Here is a 22,910-nt window from a genome sequence, read left to right as displayed (position 1 = left end):
TGCCTGTAGTTGCAGAAACGCCCATATTGCCACTGTTGAGAAAAAAACCTTGTATCTCCATTATTATTAGTAAAAAAAAAAAATAGGACATGAACATAATTAAAAAAAAATACCGGCTGCTCTTTTCATTGTATTAACATTTTATGATGAATGGACCAACAGAAACTCTCCAAAATTACTTGGGGAAAAATGTGGTTCCATTAACTACCATTCAAAGTTCAGGTTTCTTCGTTCCACTGTGAAGTTACCACTTTGGAGAGATTTTTGTCCTGACCGTAACGATATGTAAGTACCAAAGCCTAACCCTAATCTTAATCCCAGTAAGCGAAAACAAACAGTTTTGCTCTTTTAGTTTTGAAAATGAAACATAGAACTTTGGTGTGAAAGAACTTTACAAAGGAACATTTTGCTGCGAGAGTTGATCGGCTTAATTTACCTTTGTTTTTTCGTACACAGATTACTGTCCTGAAACTGTCAGAAAACACACACACACACACACACACACACACACACACACACACACACTAAAATCCTGTTAGAACTGCAGAATTCGAGGAAGGTTCTGGAGCTCATATCAGCTGTATTAATGAAGGCTGGATTATGTTTCTGGGCATCTCTCTTTTTTCAGACAAATCTCTGCTCTCTCTGCAGCTGTTCTAGGCCAGTACATGTCGAGGCCAAATATTTGAAGGAAGAGAAATTCTATTTTTGATACCTCATTTGAGTTTGTTAGTAGAAGAATGGAAAATTTGTCCTGTTTCAGATTTGCTGTTTAAAAGTTATGTTGTGGTTCTTGATGTGTGAGAATGAAAACATTTGTCACATGTGTTTGTCACTGGACCGAGCCCCAGCTGGACTGTGCTGCTGTATCTAATTGAAACAACAAATTTTCCACCATGCTAATGTTAGCTCAGATACATAACAAAAATATATCTGATCATATCAGTATGATGATAACATGTATAATCATAACAGTATGATTATTTACATGCAACATTATTTGAAATTAATAATGCATTATGAGTAATTGTGTGCTACAGTTTCTCATTATGTTTAAAGAGGTTTCTGCCAAACACTCTATAAAGCTTGTCCAGCCTTTTTTTTGTGGGTGAGACTGTATAAGTAACTTGCACCATACCATGTTCTTGTGTTGCAAGTAGCAAGGCTGATGTAATTATACACGCCCTCCTTCTCCTCCCTCCTCCTCCTCTCTCTTCCTCGTCCTTCTGATCCTCCAGTGGTCAGAATCACACCCTTCAGCCCTACCTGGCTTTCTGAAGACTATAAATTACAAAGAGTCCTCTATAAGCCTGAGAGCTTTAGGCCCAAAGTCTGGACCCACCTGTGTAAAAACAACATCACAGAGATCTGAACAGAGCTACAGTGGTGAGAGAGGGAGAGAGAAAGAGAGAGAGAGAGAGACAATAAGAATGAGACTGAGAGAGAGCAAGACAGACACAGAGAGAGAGAGAGAGAGGAACAGTGAGAGATGGGGAAAGAGAGAGACCTGGAGGGGTTAAGCAGAGAAAAGGGAGTCTGTGAGAAAGAGAGATGAGATGGAGAGAAAGAGATAAGAAAAAGAGAGAAAAGGGATGAGAAAGAGAGATGGGGAGAGAGGAAAATGGAAAAGCAGAAGAGAAAGATGGAGAGGGAAAATAGTGTGAGAGAGGAAAGAAGGATGGGGAAGCAAAGTAATGGAAGTGAAGAAGTAAAGGAAAAGAAGTGGAGAGAGGAGAGAGTGATCAGTATTCCGGAAATCTCAGGAATATCAGGAAATGGTGTAACATGAGTCATAGGCATCTCTCTCCCCCAACCTCTCTCTCTCTCTCTCTCTCTCTCTCTCTCTCTCTCTCTCTCTCTCGCTCTCTCTCTCTCTCTGACTACATTTAGTGCAACTGATCTATAACTGAGGAGTTTCATGGTTATTTGTGTTAGATAATGAGACAGATTTAGGTGGGTGGGTGACTGTCTGGTGGGTGTGAACAGATATTAATAATAGCTGTTGTAAGTGGAATAACAGTCAGCTTAAGTTTGAGCACCTGACACAATCTATTATGTTGTTGATTGATTATACAATATTTATTACTTACTTCAAAATACTCAACACACACACACATCAGTTTAATTCTGTGTTCATGGCTTTTATATATATATATATATTATATATATATATCAGGTGTTTAATCTTAAAAGAAAAGCACTGATCAAAGGAATGGGACACATCAGCTAGAGGGTATAAAGCCCCCCCCCCAGCATTGAGCAGTGGAGCTGCGTTCTCTGGAGTGATGGAGCTCCATCCAATACCTTTGGGATGCATTGGAGTGATCCAGAACTGATCATCCAACATCAGAACCTAACCTCTGGTTATACTGGCTGATAGGCTGATACTGCAGCAAAAGAGGAACAAACTCCCTGTTAATACCCTTAATTTCAGAAGAAACGCTGGACGAGCAGGTGTCACCAGACTTTTGGACATATAGAGCCGGTTTCCTAGACCCAGGTTAAGCCTTAGCCTAAACTATATAGAATTTTCAATGATAACTCACCGTTGGCACTTCAGTTTAATCCGTGACTGTGTTCAGTCCATTTCTGGGAGACCAGCCCACAGTGTTTTTAGAGACAGTGCTAACTGTGGTTGCTGAATTTGAATGTCAGCCGTCAAACAAGCACAACCAAACTAATGCAAAGTGCCAGAGTGCTGTTATATTTTTGTTTTTGTTTTTATTTTTTCCTGTCCTGACCTACAGAAGAATCCACAGTGGGAGAATAGTTTCCACAGAGCTGGCCAACTGACCCAGATGCTGAACTGATCTGATAATGTTTCCTTCTGTTTGGAGCTGTTCTAAATGGTTGTGTTGTGTTAGTGGTTTCAGCTGAGCTGTTTTGTGGTTTGTAATGGTCACACTCTAATCATTTCTTTTCTCTCCCCAGGCTCTGGCTCCACATCGGGCCTTTCTACTGTCCGCTCGAGTCCCTGCCAGGGTGAGTGGGCCTGTGTTTGTCTGTGACTTTCATAATCTAATCTATGGCAACAACAGCTGTAGCTTTAAGTGGGTCTCTGTGTGAAGGAGATGCTGGATCTCCAGACATGCTTCAGCCTGTTTACCACAAGATTCACAGCTCTCTCTCTCTCTGTCTCTCTCTCTCTCTCTCTCTCTCTGTCTCTCTCTCTCTCTCTCTCTCTCTCTCTCTCTCTCTCTCTCTTTATCTCTTTCTATCTTCCCCTTCTCTCACTCTTTCTCTTTTCCTGTCTTCTTAATTTCTCTCTTCCTTTCTTTGTCTCTTTTCTCTGTCTTTTCCTTTATTTATCTCTCTCTCTTTCTCTTAATCTCTCTTTTTCTATCTACCTCTCTCTTTTTGCTTCCTTTCTCATTCTCTCTCCCATTCTTTCTTAAAGTTTATCTCACTCACTCTCTCTTTTCCTGTCTTCTCAATTTCCCTCTTCCTTTCGTTGTCTCAGTCGCTTTTTCTTTATTTCTCAATGTCTCTCTCTCTCTCTCTCTCTCTCTCTCTCTCTCTCTCTCTCTCTCTCTCTCACACACACACACACTTAATCTCTATTTCTCAATCTCTCTCTCTCAGTCTTGCTCTCTTTCCTATTCCCTTCCTTTCTCATTCTCTCTCTTTTTTCTCAGTCTTCTGTTCTTTTCCAGTTCTTCTTAATTTCTCTCTCTCTCTTCCTTTCTTTGTCTCTTCTCTGTGTCTTTTCCTCCTTTATTTCTCAATGTCTCTCTCTCTCTGAAGTTATTCTTTATTTTCTCTTCTCTCCAGTTGTTTTCACAGCTGTACTTTGTGAGTGTTATTATGTCATCATTTCTAAGTTCTAATTGGTGGTTAATAATGTAGCTGAACACAGCTGATGTGTTTTTTCTGTTCAAAATATTGAGGAAACTGATACTGATCTAAATGTGAGTGCAGTGTGTGTGTATGTGTGTGTGTGTGTGTGGTGTGCTCAGAGCTTTTTCCCATGAGCTCACAGAAGGAGAAACAACACCAGATCTGAACAGCTGGACACACGCACACTCACACACACACACAGAAAGAGAGAGAGGCAGGAACAGTGCCTGCTGGTTTAGTTTGGCCTCCCATGTTCTGGCCCTCCTGTCAGCTCTCACTGTCTGTATGTGTGTATGTGGATCTGCATTCATTTGGGTCTCTGATGTGTCCAATATTATGCTTGTGTGCACTGAAATGTTCTTTCTGATTGTTAAAGAACATGATGACTACAGAAAAAGGGTACAGCACAAGAGTATTTTTGTTTACTATAAGGGATGTAATAATATACACACACACATACATACATACATACATACACTTTATAATTCTACAAATACAGACTGTAGTCCATCTCTTTCTTTGCATCCTTTGTTAGCCCCCTTTTACACTGTTCTTCACTGGGCAGGAGCCCCACAGGACCACCACATGGCAGGTATTATTTGGGTGGTGGGTCATTCTCAGCACTGCAGTGACACTGACATGGTAGTGGTGTGTTAGCGTGTGTTGTGCTACACAAACTGTGCAGCAACAGATTAGCTGTCGTCTCTGACTTTACATCTACAAGGTGGGCCAGCACGGTAGATGTGTCTACTAGAGTGGACAGTGAGTGGACACAGTGTTTGAAAACACCAGCAGCACTGCTGTGTCTGATCCACTCATTCCAGCTCAACACACACCAACACACCACCACCACGTCAGTGTTACTGCAGTGCTGAGAATGATCCACCACCCAAATAATACCTGCTCTGTGGTGGGGGTCCTAACCATTGCAGAACATGGTGAAAGGGAGTTAATATAAAATTATATCGGGCAAGATGATCGGCTATCAGAATTTCTAGTCCCCTTTGGAGGTAGATGATATGGCAAAAATCTAATATCAAGAAATTTTCACGATACTCGATATGTCATATTTATTTTTTCTGACATCTGATCAGTTAGAACAGAGAAAAAAAGAACCAGTAGTGCTACATTTGAAAAAATACTATAAAAAACTCAAAACGCATTAATTTTTGCACTAAATCCAGTTAAAATTTTGCTCTCTTTATAATGAAACACTCAGTTGGTCAGTGTTTTACAAGTAGTGACTATATGCATGATATGTCTCAAAAAGCATATTGTGTCATGACATAATTTATCATGATAATGATATGTAGTGTCATATTGTTTAGCCCTAATCTCCTTAAAATTGGGATAGACAAAATGTACCAACAAAACAGCCGTACCAGTTTTAAAAATCCAATGAAAAAACAATCAGTTCTTCAAGTAGACTGTCTGACATGCTCACAATATGCTTATCATAACAGTTGATCATGACTACAATATCACATCATCATATCGCTCAGCCCTAAAGCTGACACTTCAGTGCAGCGATTCTTAGTCCATGTGTTAGAGATCCATACTCTGTATATCTTGGTGTTGTCCCCACATCAGCTGACTTTATTCACTTCGTCAGATCATTAATCAAGCCAAGTGTAAAAACTCCTGGGGTTTCTGGGGTCCTGGGGTTTTAAAAGTACTCATCTAACACTCTTGTTTCTTCCAGATAGAACAAACCTTCAATTTCTTTGACATTCAAGCCGTCAGCAGCAGCAAGCCAAACCAGGTGTGTTTGTCTTTATCTCCTAACACCTTAAACTGCAGACTTCTGAAATATTAAACTTGTTATTAGGCTTGTAATACTGTTATAAATAAATATGTAGTTATGAATGTAAGGAGCTGATGTGTAAATACAAGCAGATCCTTAGGCTGTTTTTTTACATGGTGAAACTTTTATACAACTTTAATTGCTTAGAACTTCCATAAACCTACATTTCTCTTGTAAAAACTGCTGCAACTCATTTGAAACACACACACACACACTCTCACACACACACAGAAAGAGAGAGAGAGGCAGGAACAGTGCCTGCTGGTTTAGTTTGGCCTCCCATGTTCTGGCCCTCCTGTCAGCTCTCACTTTCTGTATGTGTGTATGTGGATCTACATTCATTTGGTTCTCTGGTGTGTCCAGTATTATGCTTGTGTGCACTGAAATGTTCTTTTTGATTGTTAAAGAACATGATGACTACAGAAAAAGGGTACAGCACAAGAGTATTTTTGTTTACTGTAAGCTTATAGTAAAGCATATTGCATAAGCTTCTCTTGTAAAAACTGCTGCAACTCATTTGAAACTTCTTTGAAACTCAGCTGCAACTGCCCCTACTCTGTGAAACAAGTTGCATAAAACAGACAATCAAAACACTGATAACGTACCACAGAGAAGTCCAGAGGATTTCTGGGGACTAAAAAATATTTGTCTATTTTATTTTTTATATATTTTTTTATTTTTATAGTTTCATGAATTTTTATTCCATAGAATCATTGTGCTGTATTTCAGAGCTTAACATTATTTTCTTTGTTAAGTTTTGGTTGGAAAAGGAAGTCCAGAATTTTTTCTAGGTAGAAACAGCCAAGCTCACTCTACCATTATTTAGGACTTCAGGAGCTGGACTAGGTTAGCACTGGGTTAGCGCTAACACTATTAGAAATCTAATAGAAATAAGCATTATTGTAGAGGTGAGTTTTTTTCTTTTCTTTGTTTTTCCTTGACCTTTATGACCTGAACTGAAAGCTTAGCTCTAACAGTCACAGTTCACCACTGTATAATCGTGCTTACTAGTGAATAATCAAATATGTTGCAAATGACTGTGATTATTTTTTAATCGCTTTGTGTAGCTCTCAATTTCTGTGGAAATGGTGTTTCATGCAACTCAGTCTGCAGCTAGCTGAATAAGAGCTTCAGCATTTATGAGCCAGTCTTATAGTTTAAAGGGTTAATGTTTCTTTAGACAGGTGAGAAAACTGACCTCATATAAGATCCCATATCAGAACTACAGATATTAAACTCAGCTGAGTGTGGTGGGATGTGCGTACTGATGTTAAGATGCCATTTAGAAGCTCTGTATGTTGTGTCTGTGTCTGTATGCAGTTGGTCGTGGAGTATGATAAAGGCCAGCTGTGTCTGAAGCTCAGCTCCAATGAGGAGGCTGATGAAGTCATCGCTCAGATTGGGAGCAGCATACAGGAACACTGTCCAGGACTAAACCCAGTGTACGTCTGTCTGTCTGTGTCTGTCTGTGTATTCATCTGTATTTTTAGACACTCTGTTTCCTCCTTCATGTTAAACATTAAACTAAAAGAGTGTGTGTGTTGTAGGAGGGTGATGAAGAGACTATCTCTAAAACCAGCAGAGAGGGTGGCCGGTCTGCAGACACTGTGGGACAAAAACACACCTACTGACACTGGACCCTGTGGTACTGGACCCTGTCTGTCTGTCTTTCTGTATGTCTGTCTGTCTAGCTGTCTGTTTACAGTACAGTACAAAAGCCATTATCACCCTTCATTGATTCATTTTCTAGTGAAAACAGCCGTTAGGTACAGATTATTTGTCCACTCTTTGCCTTCATTACATTTTCCATTCCTTTTAGGAGACTCACTTTCAGTTTTCCACACCTCCAAAGTTCAGTCTTAAGGTGTTTTCACATTTAGTTCTTTTTAAATGAAGCAAACTGAGTTCTGTTAAAGTGAACCTAAAAAGGAAACCAACTGCCAATGACCTCAGTTCTTTTTGTGTTCACAATGCAAGTGAACTATAAAGAGGACTCAGTTTTCTTTATGGTCCTTTGAGATCTCCGACCACTTCTTGTTCAGACCACAACTCCATTAGAACTCAGACCCCTTTCACACCACACATCACAAAGTAGAACCTTATAAATGACCCTTGGTGGTCTGTTTTTAGCTGCTGAAGTGCTGAAAGACTGTGGCTGTGCGTATGATACGCCTTGAGATATTCACCATAAAGCAAAGCAAAAGTGGTTTGGGGCTGTTTTGTTTTCACAATGCACAAATCAATTGAACCACAAAACAAACTACAAATGAACTCCAGGTGGTCTAATTTTGGTTTGTTTTTGGGGCCGTTAAGAGGGGTCTAAACGTTTGGCATGTTCACATATGCACAGAAAACCATGACTCAGGTTTCTCACGATCCTAATAATCTCAAACACATTCAGTGATGTTGAGGTCTGGACTCTGGGATGGTCAGTCCATTGTTCCTGAATACCAGCAGCTTATTTGTTTGGTGTGTCTCCTTTTCTCAGTAAGAGCTTCTTGACAGCCACACATCCTTTTAGACTCATAGTGCTGAGTTGTCTTTCTCTCTCTCTCTCTCTCTCTGTCTCTCTCTCTGCAGGTGCTTTCTCTCGCATGTATTGGTGTGTGTGTGATCAGTTGGGTCTTCCCTACAGAGAAGAGGTGCAGTGGGTATGTATAACTTCTCTTTCTTTCTCTCTTTCTCTCTCCCATTCCTCTTTGGTCCCTTACTCCATTCTTCTGTCTCCAGGACGTGGACACTATTTACCTAACCCAGGACACACGAGAGCTAAACCTGCAAGACTTTATACACCTGGAGAACAGGTAACACCTGCCAACAGTGGCTTGGGGTGTGTGTGTGTGAGTTTAGGTTTGTGCATATATAAACGAGAACCAAGATTTTAAAAATGTTTGAATCCACATGAACAATTTGTAATAACTTGCTATATTAAAAAGGTTTGTTTAGAGGGAAACAATTTCACAAGGGTAAATATCAGTGATGGAAATGGGCTGGAATGCACCAGAACCCTGTTCTAAGAGTAAAAGTCGGGATGAAACGGCGTTCCGGCTCAAATGTTTTGATGATGTTGAAAGCGTGTGTAGTTATTTAATTTTGTTCCAAAGTGTGTTCGTGAAACTGATCTGTTGAAAAGTATCATCCACTGAATGCACCCTAAATTCAGCCTACAGCCCCTTTCAGACAATGGAAAGTCACGCTGCAGCAGGCCCTCCCACCCAGTCTCTGTGGTAATGCATGGTGGCACACGGGGTGTATTTGGAATTTGAAAGTAGTCAAGAAACTCCACAGTCGGTAATAAAAGTGGTGGATGGCTTTCTAATTTCCCCAAACCTCGATGGCTTTCATTTGCATATCTAGTTTATTTGATGCAATTGATATTTTTAGCAATTTGTTGTTTTTTTTTTCTTTTTTTTTATGTCAGACATTTCTGTCACTGAGCTCAGTTTAAAATGTCCATAATAAAGTAATGAAGCACATAAGCCAAAGCGACTTAAGTGGAAAGTACTTTGATTTCTTTATTACAATCATTCAAAAAGACTGTTGTTGGCAACGTATTCTCTGGTTTTGTTCTTTCAGCTTTAAGGAAAAAAGCTTAGAGACCCCTGATCAAAGTAGTAATGTTAAGCTTCTAAGAATAAACTAATAACTAATGAGCATTCAAACCTTTCAGGCTTTCAGGTGGGGGTGGGCAATATGATTATGTTGTATCGCTATCGTGATAAATTCTGTCACAATACACTTTTCTAAGCATATCATGGACATTGACAGTACTTGGACATTGACAGTATCTACATATTTCATATTTCATCATTACAAAGTGAGCATAATTAGACCTGTTTAACTGGATTTAGTTCAGTGCAGTTTGTAAAACATTACAGTAAACATTGAAGTTGTAGGTTTATTTTTAGTAGTTGTACTTTAATTATTATTCTATTATTATTCTATTTTGTCTATGCCAGTTTATCAAATCTCAGACAAAGTAAAAGTCGTGATGCATATTGTGTTTCGTGAAAATGTTTTTAACCCCATAAAGGGCCAGGGCGCACCTCTCTTCTCTGTTGTGATTTAAATAATGTGATTTCTCAGAGCTGTTATTGCATTTTTTTGATAAACATGATCTAACCATGCTCCAAATCCATAGGATTTTATTTAGTTTGTGCCGTAAACTACCTTTTTAACAGCTAAACGTATGATAAGTAGTGTACAGTCAAAAGTTTGGGCGCTGCTGGTAAAGTGACAAGTTTTGTTGATTTGAAGTGAAAATGAACATATTCTCCATAGAGAACACTTCTGCACATTTTAATGTACAATTACATTATTTTATTTCTTTATTGGCTAAATTTAACATAGTGGGAAACATTTAAACATGTGGCCTGTGCAAAAGTTATGCCAAGTTTTATATTTTATGTTTAGCAAATAAAGCAAATAAATAGAAACTGTGAAATAAAGTCATATTTACATGTGTTCTCTGTAGAGAATGTGTTCATTTATTTTTACTTAGAAAATCAACGTTGGACTGGAGTATTCAAAATTTTACATACAACTGTAAATCATACATCAGATGCATTTTGTTGTTGCTCTGATTAAAGAAAACAATAAGCATTTACTGATCTCAGCTGTGCCCTGTATGAGGTCATGTATGCACTCTGAAAAAATCCCATCCAACAAGAAAGGAAGCTTTGTGCATATATTAAATAGTGTAGCTCAGGTTCCACATGCTGCTCCATTTCACTGAAGCGGACACGCACACACAGATTTTAATAAATACATGGAAACATCGCCAAAGTCTCTGATTGCAGGATGCTGGGTTGGACAGGGTTAAATTACCACTGGGGGAAAAAAAAGTTTCTTCGTACAAAGGAAGACACTTTGAAAAACCCGAAGGTGAAAGTACATGATGAATATACTCAAAGTTATGTTAACTGAACTTTTGAAGGTATTTTATCTTATTTCATTAATTGAGTCAGATATGTGTACCTCTATTTATGTATCCTACCAGGAGCGACAGCACCATCAGCATCATACTGTCCAACTGACCCAACTCACTCTGAATTGTGTACAGATCATGTGTAATGTCTCATATCCATAGATGATGATGATGATGAGGATGTTTGTATGTTTCATTCTTTGCTCAGGGATCTGATGGCCATTGTGGCTGTGCTGGAATACAACCAGTGGTTCACCAAACTCTCCCTGAAGGATTATAAACTGGTACGTCTCACTTCTCTCGCAGTGTCTGCTTTTTGTAAATGTTGTTGTGGAAACTTTAACGGTGGGAGGAGGAAAGACGCCGGGGGCAGGTGTGAAGACGGAGAGCTCTTTTATTCACTTATACACAACGCAAAAAAAATACTCGGCTTTTCAGCCCACAGAGTAAGACAAGACGCTCGCTGGGACTTTTCAGTGCTTTCTTTCCACTTCTTATCAGATCAGATCAGCTCAGCTCAGCTCAGCTCAGCTCAGCTCTCACGCCTTCAGTGGTCTCCCTTACTCTCTGGGCTCTGCCGCCTACTGAAGGAAGAGATTGCCTATAAGTAGGCTGGCAGAAACAAGGCACAGGTGAACATTATCAGCTACTTAGCCCGCTGGATCAGCCAGACCAGCTTCTCCGTCCCGCATTCGATGCTCGGCCATGCCCCCTTGTCCACAGTTGTATTTTTGTACTGATGTATACTTTGTGTGTGTGTAGCCTACAGATTTGTGTGATCAGATCTTGAGAGTAGTGGCTCGTTCTAGCAGGCTGGAGGAGCTGGTTCTGGAAAACACAGGACTCAAAGCGTAAGCAAAGCACACTCACTCACTCCCAACACGCATATCTTTGCTGTCACGCAGCAACCTAGTATATCCATTTTCATTTTTTTTACTGTTTTGCATAATGTGAAAACTATAGTTACCCTTTTGCATTGTGCTAAAATTTTATGATAATAAAAATGTTTCAAAATTACTTGTAAATAAAGTTTGTTATATCAACCTCCATTACAATGTTCTGACGTTTTTTCCATCTCCTGCAAAGTTACAGTTTTGCAGATATGGGTTTTGGTCTGACAACAGCTGTATGCACACATACATTCAGACCGTGCATGTCTCCTTCATTAGTTCTGTCTGTTCATAAGTAATATCTATCATCATGGTGCTGATCTGATACCTGGTATTTGCTTTCAGGTCAGTATCAGAGGAAAATGCAGGATCAGATGTTGGAGGGGGAAAAAAAAGGATTGAATCTGATCTGATCCTGTAGCAAACCTTTCCTGAGATAGCACTCCATAACACTGTGATGTGATATTGTTAGTTGTGAAGTTCTTCCTGTAAGACAGTACAGTGATGGAGTAGTTTAATCATGATAGCCTGCTTTCAGATGCTCATATTAAATAAGTGCTTCAATTTAAAAAATTACAAAAGAGTTTTTTAAAGAAAAACTATTGGATCAGTATTGGTAATGGCCAAAACTCAAGGTTTCAGTATCAGTGCCATAAAAGAAAACATAGTGTCTTATCTTAATATGTATGAGTTTTTTTAGTGATTTTGCACAGAAGTTGGCCAACGCTCTGAGCCAGAACCCACACTCAGCTCTACACACACTCAACCTGGCCAATAACTCCTTGGAGGACAAAGGTACATTGGTGGTTGGTGGTGGTGCTGGTGATGGTGGTGGTAATAGTTACAATTGTGATGATGGTGGTTATGATGATAATGATGATGGTGATGATGATTATAATGTGTTTAACAGACCTAGCATTTCTGTGCTCACTGGGAAAATTTGATGGTGATGATGACAGTAATAGTGATGATGATGATGATGGTTATAAATATGATGGTGATTAAGACTGTAATAGTGATGATGAAGATGATGATAACGATGGGGAGGATGATGGTAATGGTAGTGGTGTTGATGGGAATGGTGATGATGTTGATGTTGATAATGATGCTGATGATGGTGATGGGACTGGTGAAGTGTTGATTATTGTAATGATGGTGGTTATGATGATGAGGGTTATGGTACTGAGATGTGATGATATATTTCTCAGGATTATCGTCTCTGAGCTCTCCACTGGGAAAACTTACATCTGGTCTGAAGCATCTAAACCTCTCAAAAAACTCCCTCTCAACTAAAGGTATATATTACACACTTCCTTGAAGTTTATAGTTTCACAGCTTGGACTGTGAATGTCGTTTCATCTCCCCTGATGAGACGTCTCAGTGAATGAAAGCTGCGGTCACGCTTTATGTGACTTATGTAACTACAAATGATTTAGTCACTGTTACAGATGGATTACAGAAGTATACCTTATGTAATTACACATGTGTATTAACTTCAGTTTTGCCTCATGTAATTACACTAGTGTATCTTAATAGTTGTAACAGTCTATTCTCTTATGTAATTGCACGGTATCTGCCAGCTTTCCTAACATTTAGCTAGCATTTATGTTGTTAGTGCTGTGACATTGTAACCAGTTTCAACCTTAAACCATTCTGTGTGTATATGTGAGAGTACAGCAGATGTCTCCTTATCTTAAAACGTAACTTTTATAACATTAAATAAATGTGTTGTATTACCTCCAAAGCAATGTCTATATTACCACTCCATTATTACACAGTACCTACATAAGAAGCTACACAGTAACTGTCCACTTATTTTAAAGTGTAACTTTAACACTACACTACAGGAAAGTTCCCGTGTAGAAGATACACTTGTGTAATTACATGAGGCAAAACTGGAGTTCATACACGTGTAATTACATAGGCTGTACTGCTGTAATATATCTGAAACATTGACTAAATCATTTGTAGTTACAGTGTTGTAGCATATCGCTGCTGTCGGAACAAAACCTCATATCTCCAAAATGGTAACTTTACAGGAGAAGGAAAAAACATACATTACTTTCAATGTAAGTCAATGGAAACAGACTTTTTTCCAAGTCATTTTTGGCTTTTTATTTTGGTCCATCCTTTATGAAATTATATAAAGGCCAACATGCATTTTCAAATTTTGTCAAAAACTGAAAATCGACAAAAATAGAGATACAAGGTTTTGTTCCGACAACAGCGATATAGTATTCATGTGTAACTACACAGTTATTAGAGACAATATAAAGTCGGACCAAAGCTGCTGAATATTTGCATGCTTGTATCTGGAATATTCTGCACAAGAGGCTCTGCACTGAAATTTCTGAACACTAGTGCAAAGTATTTACACCTTGAATTTGATTACATTTAGTACTAGGCAATATATCACTATACCAGCATACCATGATGTTGACATAGTGTGCTTTTTGTTTTATTAGTCATATTTAAATCATATATATTAGATAATTATGATTCTGTTTTAGTAATTGTGTTTATGAAAAAATCATGGTGTCCCTCTTGCCAAGTGGTTTGTTTTTATTTTATTTTGTGTGCTTCACTTGACGTTTAACTGAAATCGATGTCATTTGAGATTTTACAGCTTTAGATTCTTAACAAAAAAATAGATAGCAGACATGGGCTCATCTGGGAACTGTAGTCTGATGCCAGTATCCAGTTTCTTTCATGCACACATCTGCCGATGCGAAATGTAGAAACTGGCTCTACATCTACTTTACAGAGAAATATAACAATTTCTGTAGGGTTACAAATGCAGTGAAATGCAGGCACTTTAGCACAGTAGCCCAGTGTCACCTACATCTATCTGGTGCCCATATTATTGTGATTCTGTTATCATCATTCATCCCTAAAAGTTTTGAATAGCAGCACTTACAAAACATGAGTTAACGATCACTTGATACTGTGATGCTGTTACATATTTGGAGAAGATTATGATAATGAATTTTATTACTATCACCTGTTCGCTGCACTGTTCGGTGTCTGTTTGTTTCTCAGGTGTGAATATTCTGGCTCAGGCTCTGTGCGCTAACTCTTCTGTCTCCAACACACTCACACACCTTGACTTGTCTGGGAACACGCTGAGAGGAGATGACCTGCCTGTATGTAAAAACACACACAGTCTCTGTCTCTGTTGTTGATTTGTGTTTTGAAGCAGTACATTTTTCTCTCTGTAGAATCTGTGGAATTTCCTGGGTCAGCCAAATAGCCTGCAGACTCTGGACCTGTCCAACTGTGACTGCTCCCTCGACCTGGTCAGCACGTCCACATCTCTTACCAGCTAAACGTATTCTGATTCAGAAAAAAAAATCTAGGACAGAGGATATGGGCTCTGTGTCTAAATCTTACTCAAGCTGATCATGTCTGGCTAGTTGCATTTTAGCAAAATATAGATAATCATAAAATTCAAGAACACTCAAACGAGGGTAAATGTAAGTTTAGAGTTATGCAATTAACAGACACTCTACAGATATAGCTGGATGTAGCATTCGGAGTCTTGCTTAAGGACTCCTATTGCTCTAGTGTGGTGTTCTTGCCTAAGTGCAGAATTGAACCCCTGTCTGCCGCAATAAGGGCAGTGGGACTACTACTACTAAGGCACCTACTACGCAATACCAACTGCAGATCCCTCAACTCTGGTGGGACTCAAACCCACAATCTTTGAATAACACCTTGTGCAGTGAAAGGGGTTTATACCCTGTTATTTCTAGGATTTGGACCCACAACCTTCCAGTTGCTGGCTCACCTCTCCCACCACTTGGCATTTAATATATTAAAAAAATAATACACCATAAAATGTCACCTGTGCAAAAGTTGTGGCACAATATGTTAAACGCAGGAAATAACTATAAACTGTACACTAAAATTAGCGGAAAATTTAATATCCTGTTCTCTGGATATTATTTGTTAACATATTTTTCACTTCATAGAAAATTAACAAAACATATTATTTGACCAGTGGTGCATGAAAGTATGTGCACCAATGGTTGGAGAAAACACTTATGAATATAAGACAGAGAAGCTGACATACCAAGTTAAACACTGAATTCCATTGAATATGTGAAGAAGAGCTAATATATTCAAATTAAAATGTTGCTTAATTGTTTTTTAACACTGAGTATGTTTTAATTTCAGGTGTGCTCGTCATTACTGCGAGGCTCTTTAAAGCACCTTTCTGTTCTCAACATGTCCAAGAGTGTCTTCAATCTCAAGTAAGAATCACACTCATATTATATTATATTATACTATATTATATTATATTATATTATATTATATGATATTATATTATTGAATGGCATTGAAATTGAATACTACACTCTACACTGGCCATTTTATCAGATTCACTTTGTAGTTCTATAACTACAGACTGTAGTCCATCTGTTTCTCTGCATACTTTGTTAGCCCCTTTTACCCTGTTCTTCAGTGGTCAGGACCCCCATGGACCCTCACAGAGCAGGTATTATTTGGATAGTGAATTATTCTCAGCACTGCAGTAACACTGATGTGGTGGTGGTGTGTGTTGTGATGAAGGACTAGAGGATGACCAACACTAACTGTGTAGCAGCAGATGATCTATCGTCTCTGACTTTACATCTACAAGGTGGACCAACAAGGAGTGTCTAATAGAGTGGACAGTGAGTGGACACTGCTGTGTCTCATCCACTCGTACCAGCGCAACACAAACTAACACTCCACCACCACGTCAGTGCCACTGCACTACTGAGAATGACCCACCACCCAAATAATACCTGCTCTGTGGTGGTCCTGTGGGGGTCCTGACCAGTGAAGAGCAGGGTAAAAGTGGGCTAACAAGTATGCAGAGAAGCAGATGGACTACAGTCTGTAATTGTAGAACTACACAGTGCTCCTCTATGGTAAGTGAAGCTGATAAAATGGAGAAAGTGTGTAGAAACAAGGAGAAATACTTCATGAAGTGGCCAGTCAGAGTATATTATATTATATCATCGCTATATTGTGAATAATGCTGCCAATATTAGAGAAAAAAATGTGTTTTCTTTCAGCATCAACTATTATTCTTTTCTGTATCTCATTAACTCCAAAATTGTCACAAATAGATCTACAGCATTCTGGATTGAAACTTCATATGTTTATGTCTCTTTATCAGCGTCTCTGAAGTTTTAAGTTTAATTTCTTGTCCTGGGATACTCAACTCTAAACGTTTTATATTGAAGGCCAAAAAGAAAGAATAACAGCCAGACACGTGCACACACTCTGCTCTACTCAGTGAACAACCGAAAACCAACGACGGAAATGAAAACAGAAAGATGCTGATACCGCATTTTACTCTTTTTCTCTTTTGTCTCCTTTGCGCCCCCTGTAGGAAAGGGAAGGAGTTACCATCTTCCTTCAAGCAATTCTTTAACAGTGCACAGGCCCTCAACACCATCATCCTCTCGGGCACCAGGCTGCCACTAGAGGCCCTTAAGTGAGTTACAGCTAAAACTTCAGAATTCAGTTTTTTTTCCAGACACAGGTTAAAGGCATGTCAAACTGGGGACCTTTCAGGCCAAAATGCTACAGAGATTAGCGTTTACCCTCATCTAACACTCTGAGTTCAGTTCATGAAGGCCTTGCTAATTAGCTGACGAGCTGAATCAGGAGTGCTTGTTGAGGCAGTGTGCTGAAGTCTACAGTACTTTGGCCCACAAGAACGGGAGCCTGATATATGTGGGTTAAAGAAACAATTGAACCCATAATGCAAATGAGCCTAATAATATAAACACTATGGATGGATGTTACCTTTGGTCCCAGATTAAAATACATTTACAGTATATTTACAGACAGTCTAATTTTTATCTGCTTGTGCTGTGTTTTTATATGAATCTCTTTAGGATTTTGACTCCAGTATTTCCTAGAACATTTAAGGTACATGCAATTCCATGCAAAGTTTCAAATTACATGTTTTGTTGATTTTCCAAGTGAAAATAGGTAAACACATCCGCTACACTTGAATAACACTTTTCTGCTAATTGTACTTCACAATTTCTATTTATCTGCTGAGTTTAAAATATAACATGTTATAACTTTTGCACAGGCCACATTTATTTGTTAATTTCAGCAAATAAACAGTAACTGTGCATTAAAATGTGCAGAGGTGTGTTCTCTGTAGAGGATGTGTGAACTTATTTTCACTTAGAAAATCAGAAAAATATGTTATTTGACCAGAGGCACCCAAACTTTTGCATATGACTGTATATACTGTCAGGTCTGTGAAGGTGTTTCATCATCCAAGGAATACCAAGGAAAGCTCCCACTACTGCTCTGAACTCAGGAAGCCAACAGACCTCATCATGATGTACTGCTGTTAACACATTCATTTTCAGTAATGCAGTCTGTTGTCTGGGTCATGACGCATTGTTTGAGCAGTCCACTGATTATGCTGCTGGTTCAACACAAGCATAGAAATCTTTCAGTGGTTTTGCAGAAGCTCCTGCTGTTCCTGCTGCACAACATTAAGCAAACCATTGAGCCATTGCTTCACTTGCTTTTCTCCTTTTTTGTTTTTAATATTTTATACTAATGTTAAAACCTTATCCTCTGTTCATTTTGCTCTTGTGTTATTGTTTTCCTTTCCGGTGTTGACCAGAGGAGGATGTGTTCCCCTTTTTAGTCTTGGTCCCTTTTAAAGTTTTTTCCTTGCCACTGTCGCCACTGGCGATGCTCATGGAGGCTCGGATCTGGATTTTTGTGTAAAGCTGCTTTGTGACAACGCCTGCTGTAAAAAGCACTATGTAAATAAACTTTCACGTCACTTGAGCACAGCTCACTTTTCACCTATGATAACACACCTGACATTTGGTCTGGATGTGTAACCAAAGTTTGAGGAGAGTACACGTACATGAGCCTGAGTTCCTGAGTACCAGCTAATCACATATCATAATAATATATATATGCTGCTCAGTTTCCCTGGAGTTGAAGGATCGTTGCTGGATAATTATCATTTACACTTGAAACTGAAACAGCACAGAGCATATCTGCTTATCAGACACATGCGGTTTTCCCCATTGGTTCGGTTATTAATCATTACACAGCAAACGGTCATGAAGCGCCATATTGGTTCAAACACATTTCCGACTTTTAACTTAGACTTTATACTGAAATCATTTTGCTTTGAGTGACCCTATACCTTAATCATGTTTATAATTGATCATCTCCTTTTGTCACTCACAAAACAATCATAACAATACTAAACTTTACCAAATGTTTCGGTAGTGACAGTTTTAACTAATTTTGAGCAGAACTCAAAAATGCTAGCCAGTACATGAATAGCAAACATAGCTTTGAATAGCTGTGCACACACAAAACCCTAATATTAATCATAAATACAACTTAAAAAAATACTTTTAAAAAAACTATCTATCTATCCATCTATAATGTTTTTGACATAATTTAAAAATGCCTGTTTTCCTTTACATTGTGTGTAAATTTCATGATTAATGGAATTCTGGTTCCACTGATTCACAATAAAAGTAGATTATCTTTTTCCTTCTCCTGTGAAGTTACCATATTGGAGATATAAGCTTTTGTTTTAACAGCAGTTACAAATGTGTGTGTGTGTGTGTATATATATATATATATATATATATATATATATACACACAAATACATATACGCATATGTGTGTGTATTTTGTTTCAGAGCTCTGTTACTGGGTCTGGCCAGCAACCCTAACCTGAAAGACATTTCTTTGGATCTGAGCAGCTGTGAGGTACAATCACATTTAGAGAAACACTGGAGTTTTTTGTGTAACTCTCGGAAAAGCTTAATTTTCTAACGACGGAGTCTGTTCAGAGGAAGTTACTGCAACCACAGATTTCCTCACATGACTTCACAGGAAGTTAACAACGCTGGGTGGAACACCTTAAACCAGCCAAAATACATTGGTTTTGAAACCGCAAAAACTCCCACTATAGACATATCCATTAAAGTCCTAGCTCTCAGTTAGTTTTTATAGTGTTTTTTGTCAGTGCTGGGAAGCTTTAGGTCTTTTCTCATGTGGGGTGTGGTTGGCACTGACTAGTTATATGTAACAGATCATCCTTCAGGGCAAAATCTGTATACCATTGAAAGAAATACTTGTATGACTCAGACCCAGTCATGAAAATAAGTGTTACATTAAAATGAAATAAAATGAAAATGTATAAGTTTTTGAGCTAATATCTCTCAGAAATATGAAACAGTCTTGTGTGTGGATCTGTGTGTATAGCTGCGATCGGCTGGATCCCAGATTCTGGAGGGCTGTATAGCTGAGATACCCAACATCTCCAGCCTGGACATATCGGACAACGGTCAGACACACATACGCACACACACTTTTCTTTGTACTAGTTTTTATGTCTTTTTCCATCACACCTACTCCAGACTTACTAATAAAATGTAGACCATTACAATTGTATGCGAAAGTTTCAACACCCCTAGTTAAATTACATAGTTTGTTGATTTTCTAAGTGAATATCTAATCTGTTGATTTCTAAGTTAAATATCCTCTTAAAAGAACTCAGTGGCATTTTCAGCTAAATTTAGTGCACACTTAAGTTTAACATACTGGAAAAGTAGAACATAAAACATAAAACATGCCAAAACCTTTGCCCAGGCCACATTTTATGATTTGTTTTTCCCCAATATATTAAATATAGCAAATAAACAGTAGTTGTGTTCTCTGTAGAGGATGTGTTCTTTTACATGTCATTTGATCAGGAGTGCCCAAACTTTGAACTTTACATGTGGACTGTACATACATACATATCATTAAATGCTGATGTTCTTTGTCTTTGCAGGTCTGGACTCTGATCTGACCACTCTGCTGGTGTGGCTGGCCAAAAACCGCTCCATCAGACATCTGTCTCTGGGCAAGAATTTCAGCAACATCAAATCCAAGTGAGAGTTGTTTTCAGTGTTGGCTTCTTATTGCAGCAGAGTAGCTGGAGTGGGATGACCCAAGGGCCACTGGAGGTCACTCTTGGAGAGCAGCAGCATTGTGCCGGTGTCCGGCTTGGTTCCAATGATATCTTCAAACCCTAGCTATTACTCTTCTTTTGCTTTATTGCACATTCTGTGTTGTGCCTTTGGAGTGATCTTGGCTGAGCACCCATTTCTAGGGAAAGCAGACACAGCACTGCACTGTCTTCATTTATAGACAGCTTGTCTGTAGACTGATGAAGACCTAAACTCTTTGAGATTACTTTGTAACCCTCTCCAGCTTTATGCAAATCAACCTTTATTGATCATAGGTTTTCTGAGATCTCTTTTTTTGCTAGGCATGGTTCACATCAGCAGATGCTTCTTTTGAATAGCAAATTCAAAATTTGAGTGTTTGTGTTTTTTTTATAGGTCAGAGTAGCTCTAACCCACCATGGGAGTCCACAGGTTTAAACTGTTGAATTTTAATTTTGATTGCACACAGGAATCTAGGACAGGTCCTGAGCAGTTTGGTCCTTATGATCCAGGAGGAGGAGTCGGTGAGTGAATATTTGTTTATATATCAGACTGGGCTTCACTTTCTCAGATTTCTGCCTTTACTTCATCACATACGTTAAAAATAATCTATGTGTACATTAATAGTATTAAAGCCAGGAGTTAATGCAGGTCACATGCAGGTTAGTGCAGGTGTGTCTCTTAAAAGTAGGCCCTATGAATAGCTTTCCAATGCACTAGATAATTATCCTCTATTGTTGTAAACTAGGCAGAGCACTTAATGACCAGACTACCCTCTTAAAATTGTTCTTCAAGGGTTCTTTAGTAAATGAAATGGTTCTATATAGAATCATGAACACTCAAGGAACCCTTAACTTGATTAAAGGACTCTTTGCATCATGAATCTTTGCACATCCTTCAGATTGATGAGGAATGTGCATAGATGGTTCTGTATAGTACCTTTTTGAAAAGGGTTCTGCTATTGTTACAGTGTCAAGCTTGTAATAATCGAGGAAGCCTTTTTGGTGCTGTATAGAACCCTTTTCAAAAAGATTCTATATAGACAGCACATTCTCCATCAGTCTGAAGAATCTTTTCGCAATGCAAAGAACCATTTAATCATGCAAAGAGCAAAAGTATGTTTCAGCATTGTGCAAAATAAAAATAATGAAATACTAAAGCTACTCACATCTACTCACAAGCACATTTTTGCACACCGCAGGCTGAACAAGGAAACACAGTGTCAATGATATGAAGCACTGCTCTCCTGAAGCATCAAAAGCTACTCTATTTGACTGCTAATAGTGCCCCCTTGTGGAAAATTTGAAGCCCAAAAAACATTCCTTGAGGTTCTTCAGTCTAAAAAGATTAGTGGCTCAGAGAGTCAAAAACATAACAGCATTTAAGATGACATTGCATTCTCTCTTAATGTAGTTGAGGCCCTCTTTAATATTTTTATATTCTTACTTAATGCTATTGTTGTTATTGTTATTTTGTTTGCTTACGATATGCTGTTGTGTTTTGATTCTTTGGTCCACTGTAAAACAGTTAGAATTCCCCGAACAGCTTTTTCTATTTGTGTTTAGAGTCAGGCTACAAATATATATATATATATATATATATACACGCTGTTGTCAGAACAAAACCTTGTATTTCCATTTTTGTCATTTTTCAGTTTTCAGTTTTTGCCTTTTGGCCTTTACATTGTGTGTAAATTTCATGATGAATGGACCAAAAAAAATTCCAGGAAGAAATTGGAAGAAAGTCTGGTTCCAATGACTTACATTAAAAGTAAAGTACGTTTTTTCTTTCTCCTGTAAAGTTAGCATTTTGGAGATACAAGGTTTTGATCTGATTTCTTAAACGCTTAAAATCCCAGGGTTTTTACATACTAAGGCTTATTATTCAGTAACTACAGGGACTTTAGTGCAAACTGCCTGAGCTATTCTTAGGTGTTAGAAGAGTGTATTAAAACTTTGGGCCTGCTGGTGGGCCCTGGCCATTTAAGGGGTCAAAGCACCTTATGATTATGCATATTTGTTGTGACAACAGCCATTAATGCTTCATATATTACATACCATACAGCCTATGCATTTTGAACTGGCTGTTTATATGTAAGGTTCAGTTGCTCACTCTCCATGTTGGAAAAAGGGGTTTAAGCCCAGTGTTTGAAGCACTTGCTGGGCTTCTAGTATTACATTATTTAAGATAATAATGTCACTTTGGTGCTTTGCGGGTGAGGTAATTTAATCCGTTTTGTCATCTCAGCCCTTAATGATGTGTTTATTGCAGAAATTCGTATAACAAAATATAATTTAGTGTGCAGCCCTAGACTACAGTACTTTTTTGTAAATGTTTCTTGACTGGTCCTATGTTAATAACGCTACAGAAGAAAGACCCCAAAATATTAAAGCACATCTTTAGAGCTGAAAAGAAAAAAAAAGTAAACTGAGTTCCGTTCTATTTGTGTGTGTGT

The 22,910-nt window shown here is 38.4% G+C and overlaps 1 protein-coding gene across 1 annotated transcript in view; it reads left to right on the top strand.

The window, feature by feature from the left end:
* The window catches only part of LOC118812120 (F-actin-uncapping protein LRRC16A-like), a 55,042-nt gene that overhangs the window by 8,149 nt on the left and 23,983 nt on the right, over positions 1-22,910 (top strand). The window contains exons 3-20 of the mRNA XM_036576860.1: positions 2,932-2,982; positions 5,540-5,599; positions 6,962-7,083; positions 7,189-7,286; positions 8,222-8,292; positions 8,372-8,445; positions 10,777-10,852; positions 11,331-11,419; positions 12,159-12,253; positions 12,667-12,753; positions 14,498-14,601; positions 14,677-14,754; positions 15,635-15,711; positions 16,842-16,946; positions 19,160-19,229; positions 19,728-19,809; positions 20,299-20,398; positions 20,925-20,979. Coding sequence (XP_036432753.1) covers positions 2,932-2,982; positions 5,540-5,599; positions 6,962-7,083; positions 7,189-7,286; positions 8,222-8,292; positions 8,372-8,445; positions 10,777-10,852; positions 11,331-11,419; positions 12,159-12,253; positions 12,667-12,753; positions 14,498-14,601; positions 14,677-14,754; positions 15,635-15,711; positions 16,842-16,946; positions 19,160-19,229; positions 19,728-19,809; positions 20,299-20,398; positions 20,925-20,979 — 1,494 coding nt within the window. The remainder of the gene's footprint in view (positions 1-2,931; positions 2,983-5,539; positions 5,600-6,961; positions 7,084-7,188; positions 7,287-8,221; positions 8,293-8,371; positions 8,446-10,776; positions 10,853-11,330; positions 11,420-12,158; positions 12,254-12,666; positions 12,754-14,497; positions 14,602-14,676; positions 14,755-15,634; positions 15,712-16,841; positions 16,947-19,159; positions 19,230-19,727; positions 19,810-20,298; positions 20,399-20,924; positions 20,980-22,910) is intronic.

Source organism: Colossoma macropomum, unplaced genomic scaffold (assembly GCF_904425465.1).
Source record: "Colossoma macropomum unplaced genomic scaffold, Colossoma_macropomum, whole genome shotgun sequence".
NCBI lineage: Eukaryota > Metazoa > Chordata > Actinopteri > Characiformes > Serrasalmidae > Colossoma > Colossoma macropomum.
This window is presented reverse-complemented; position numbering and strand designations above follow the sequence as displayed.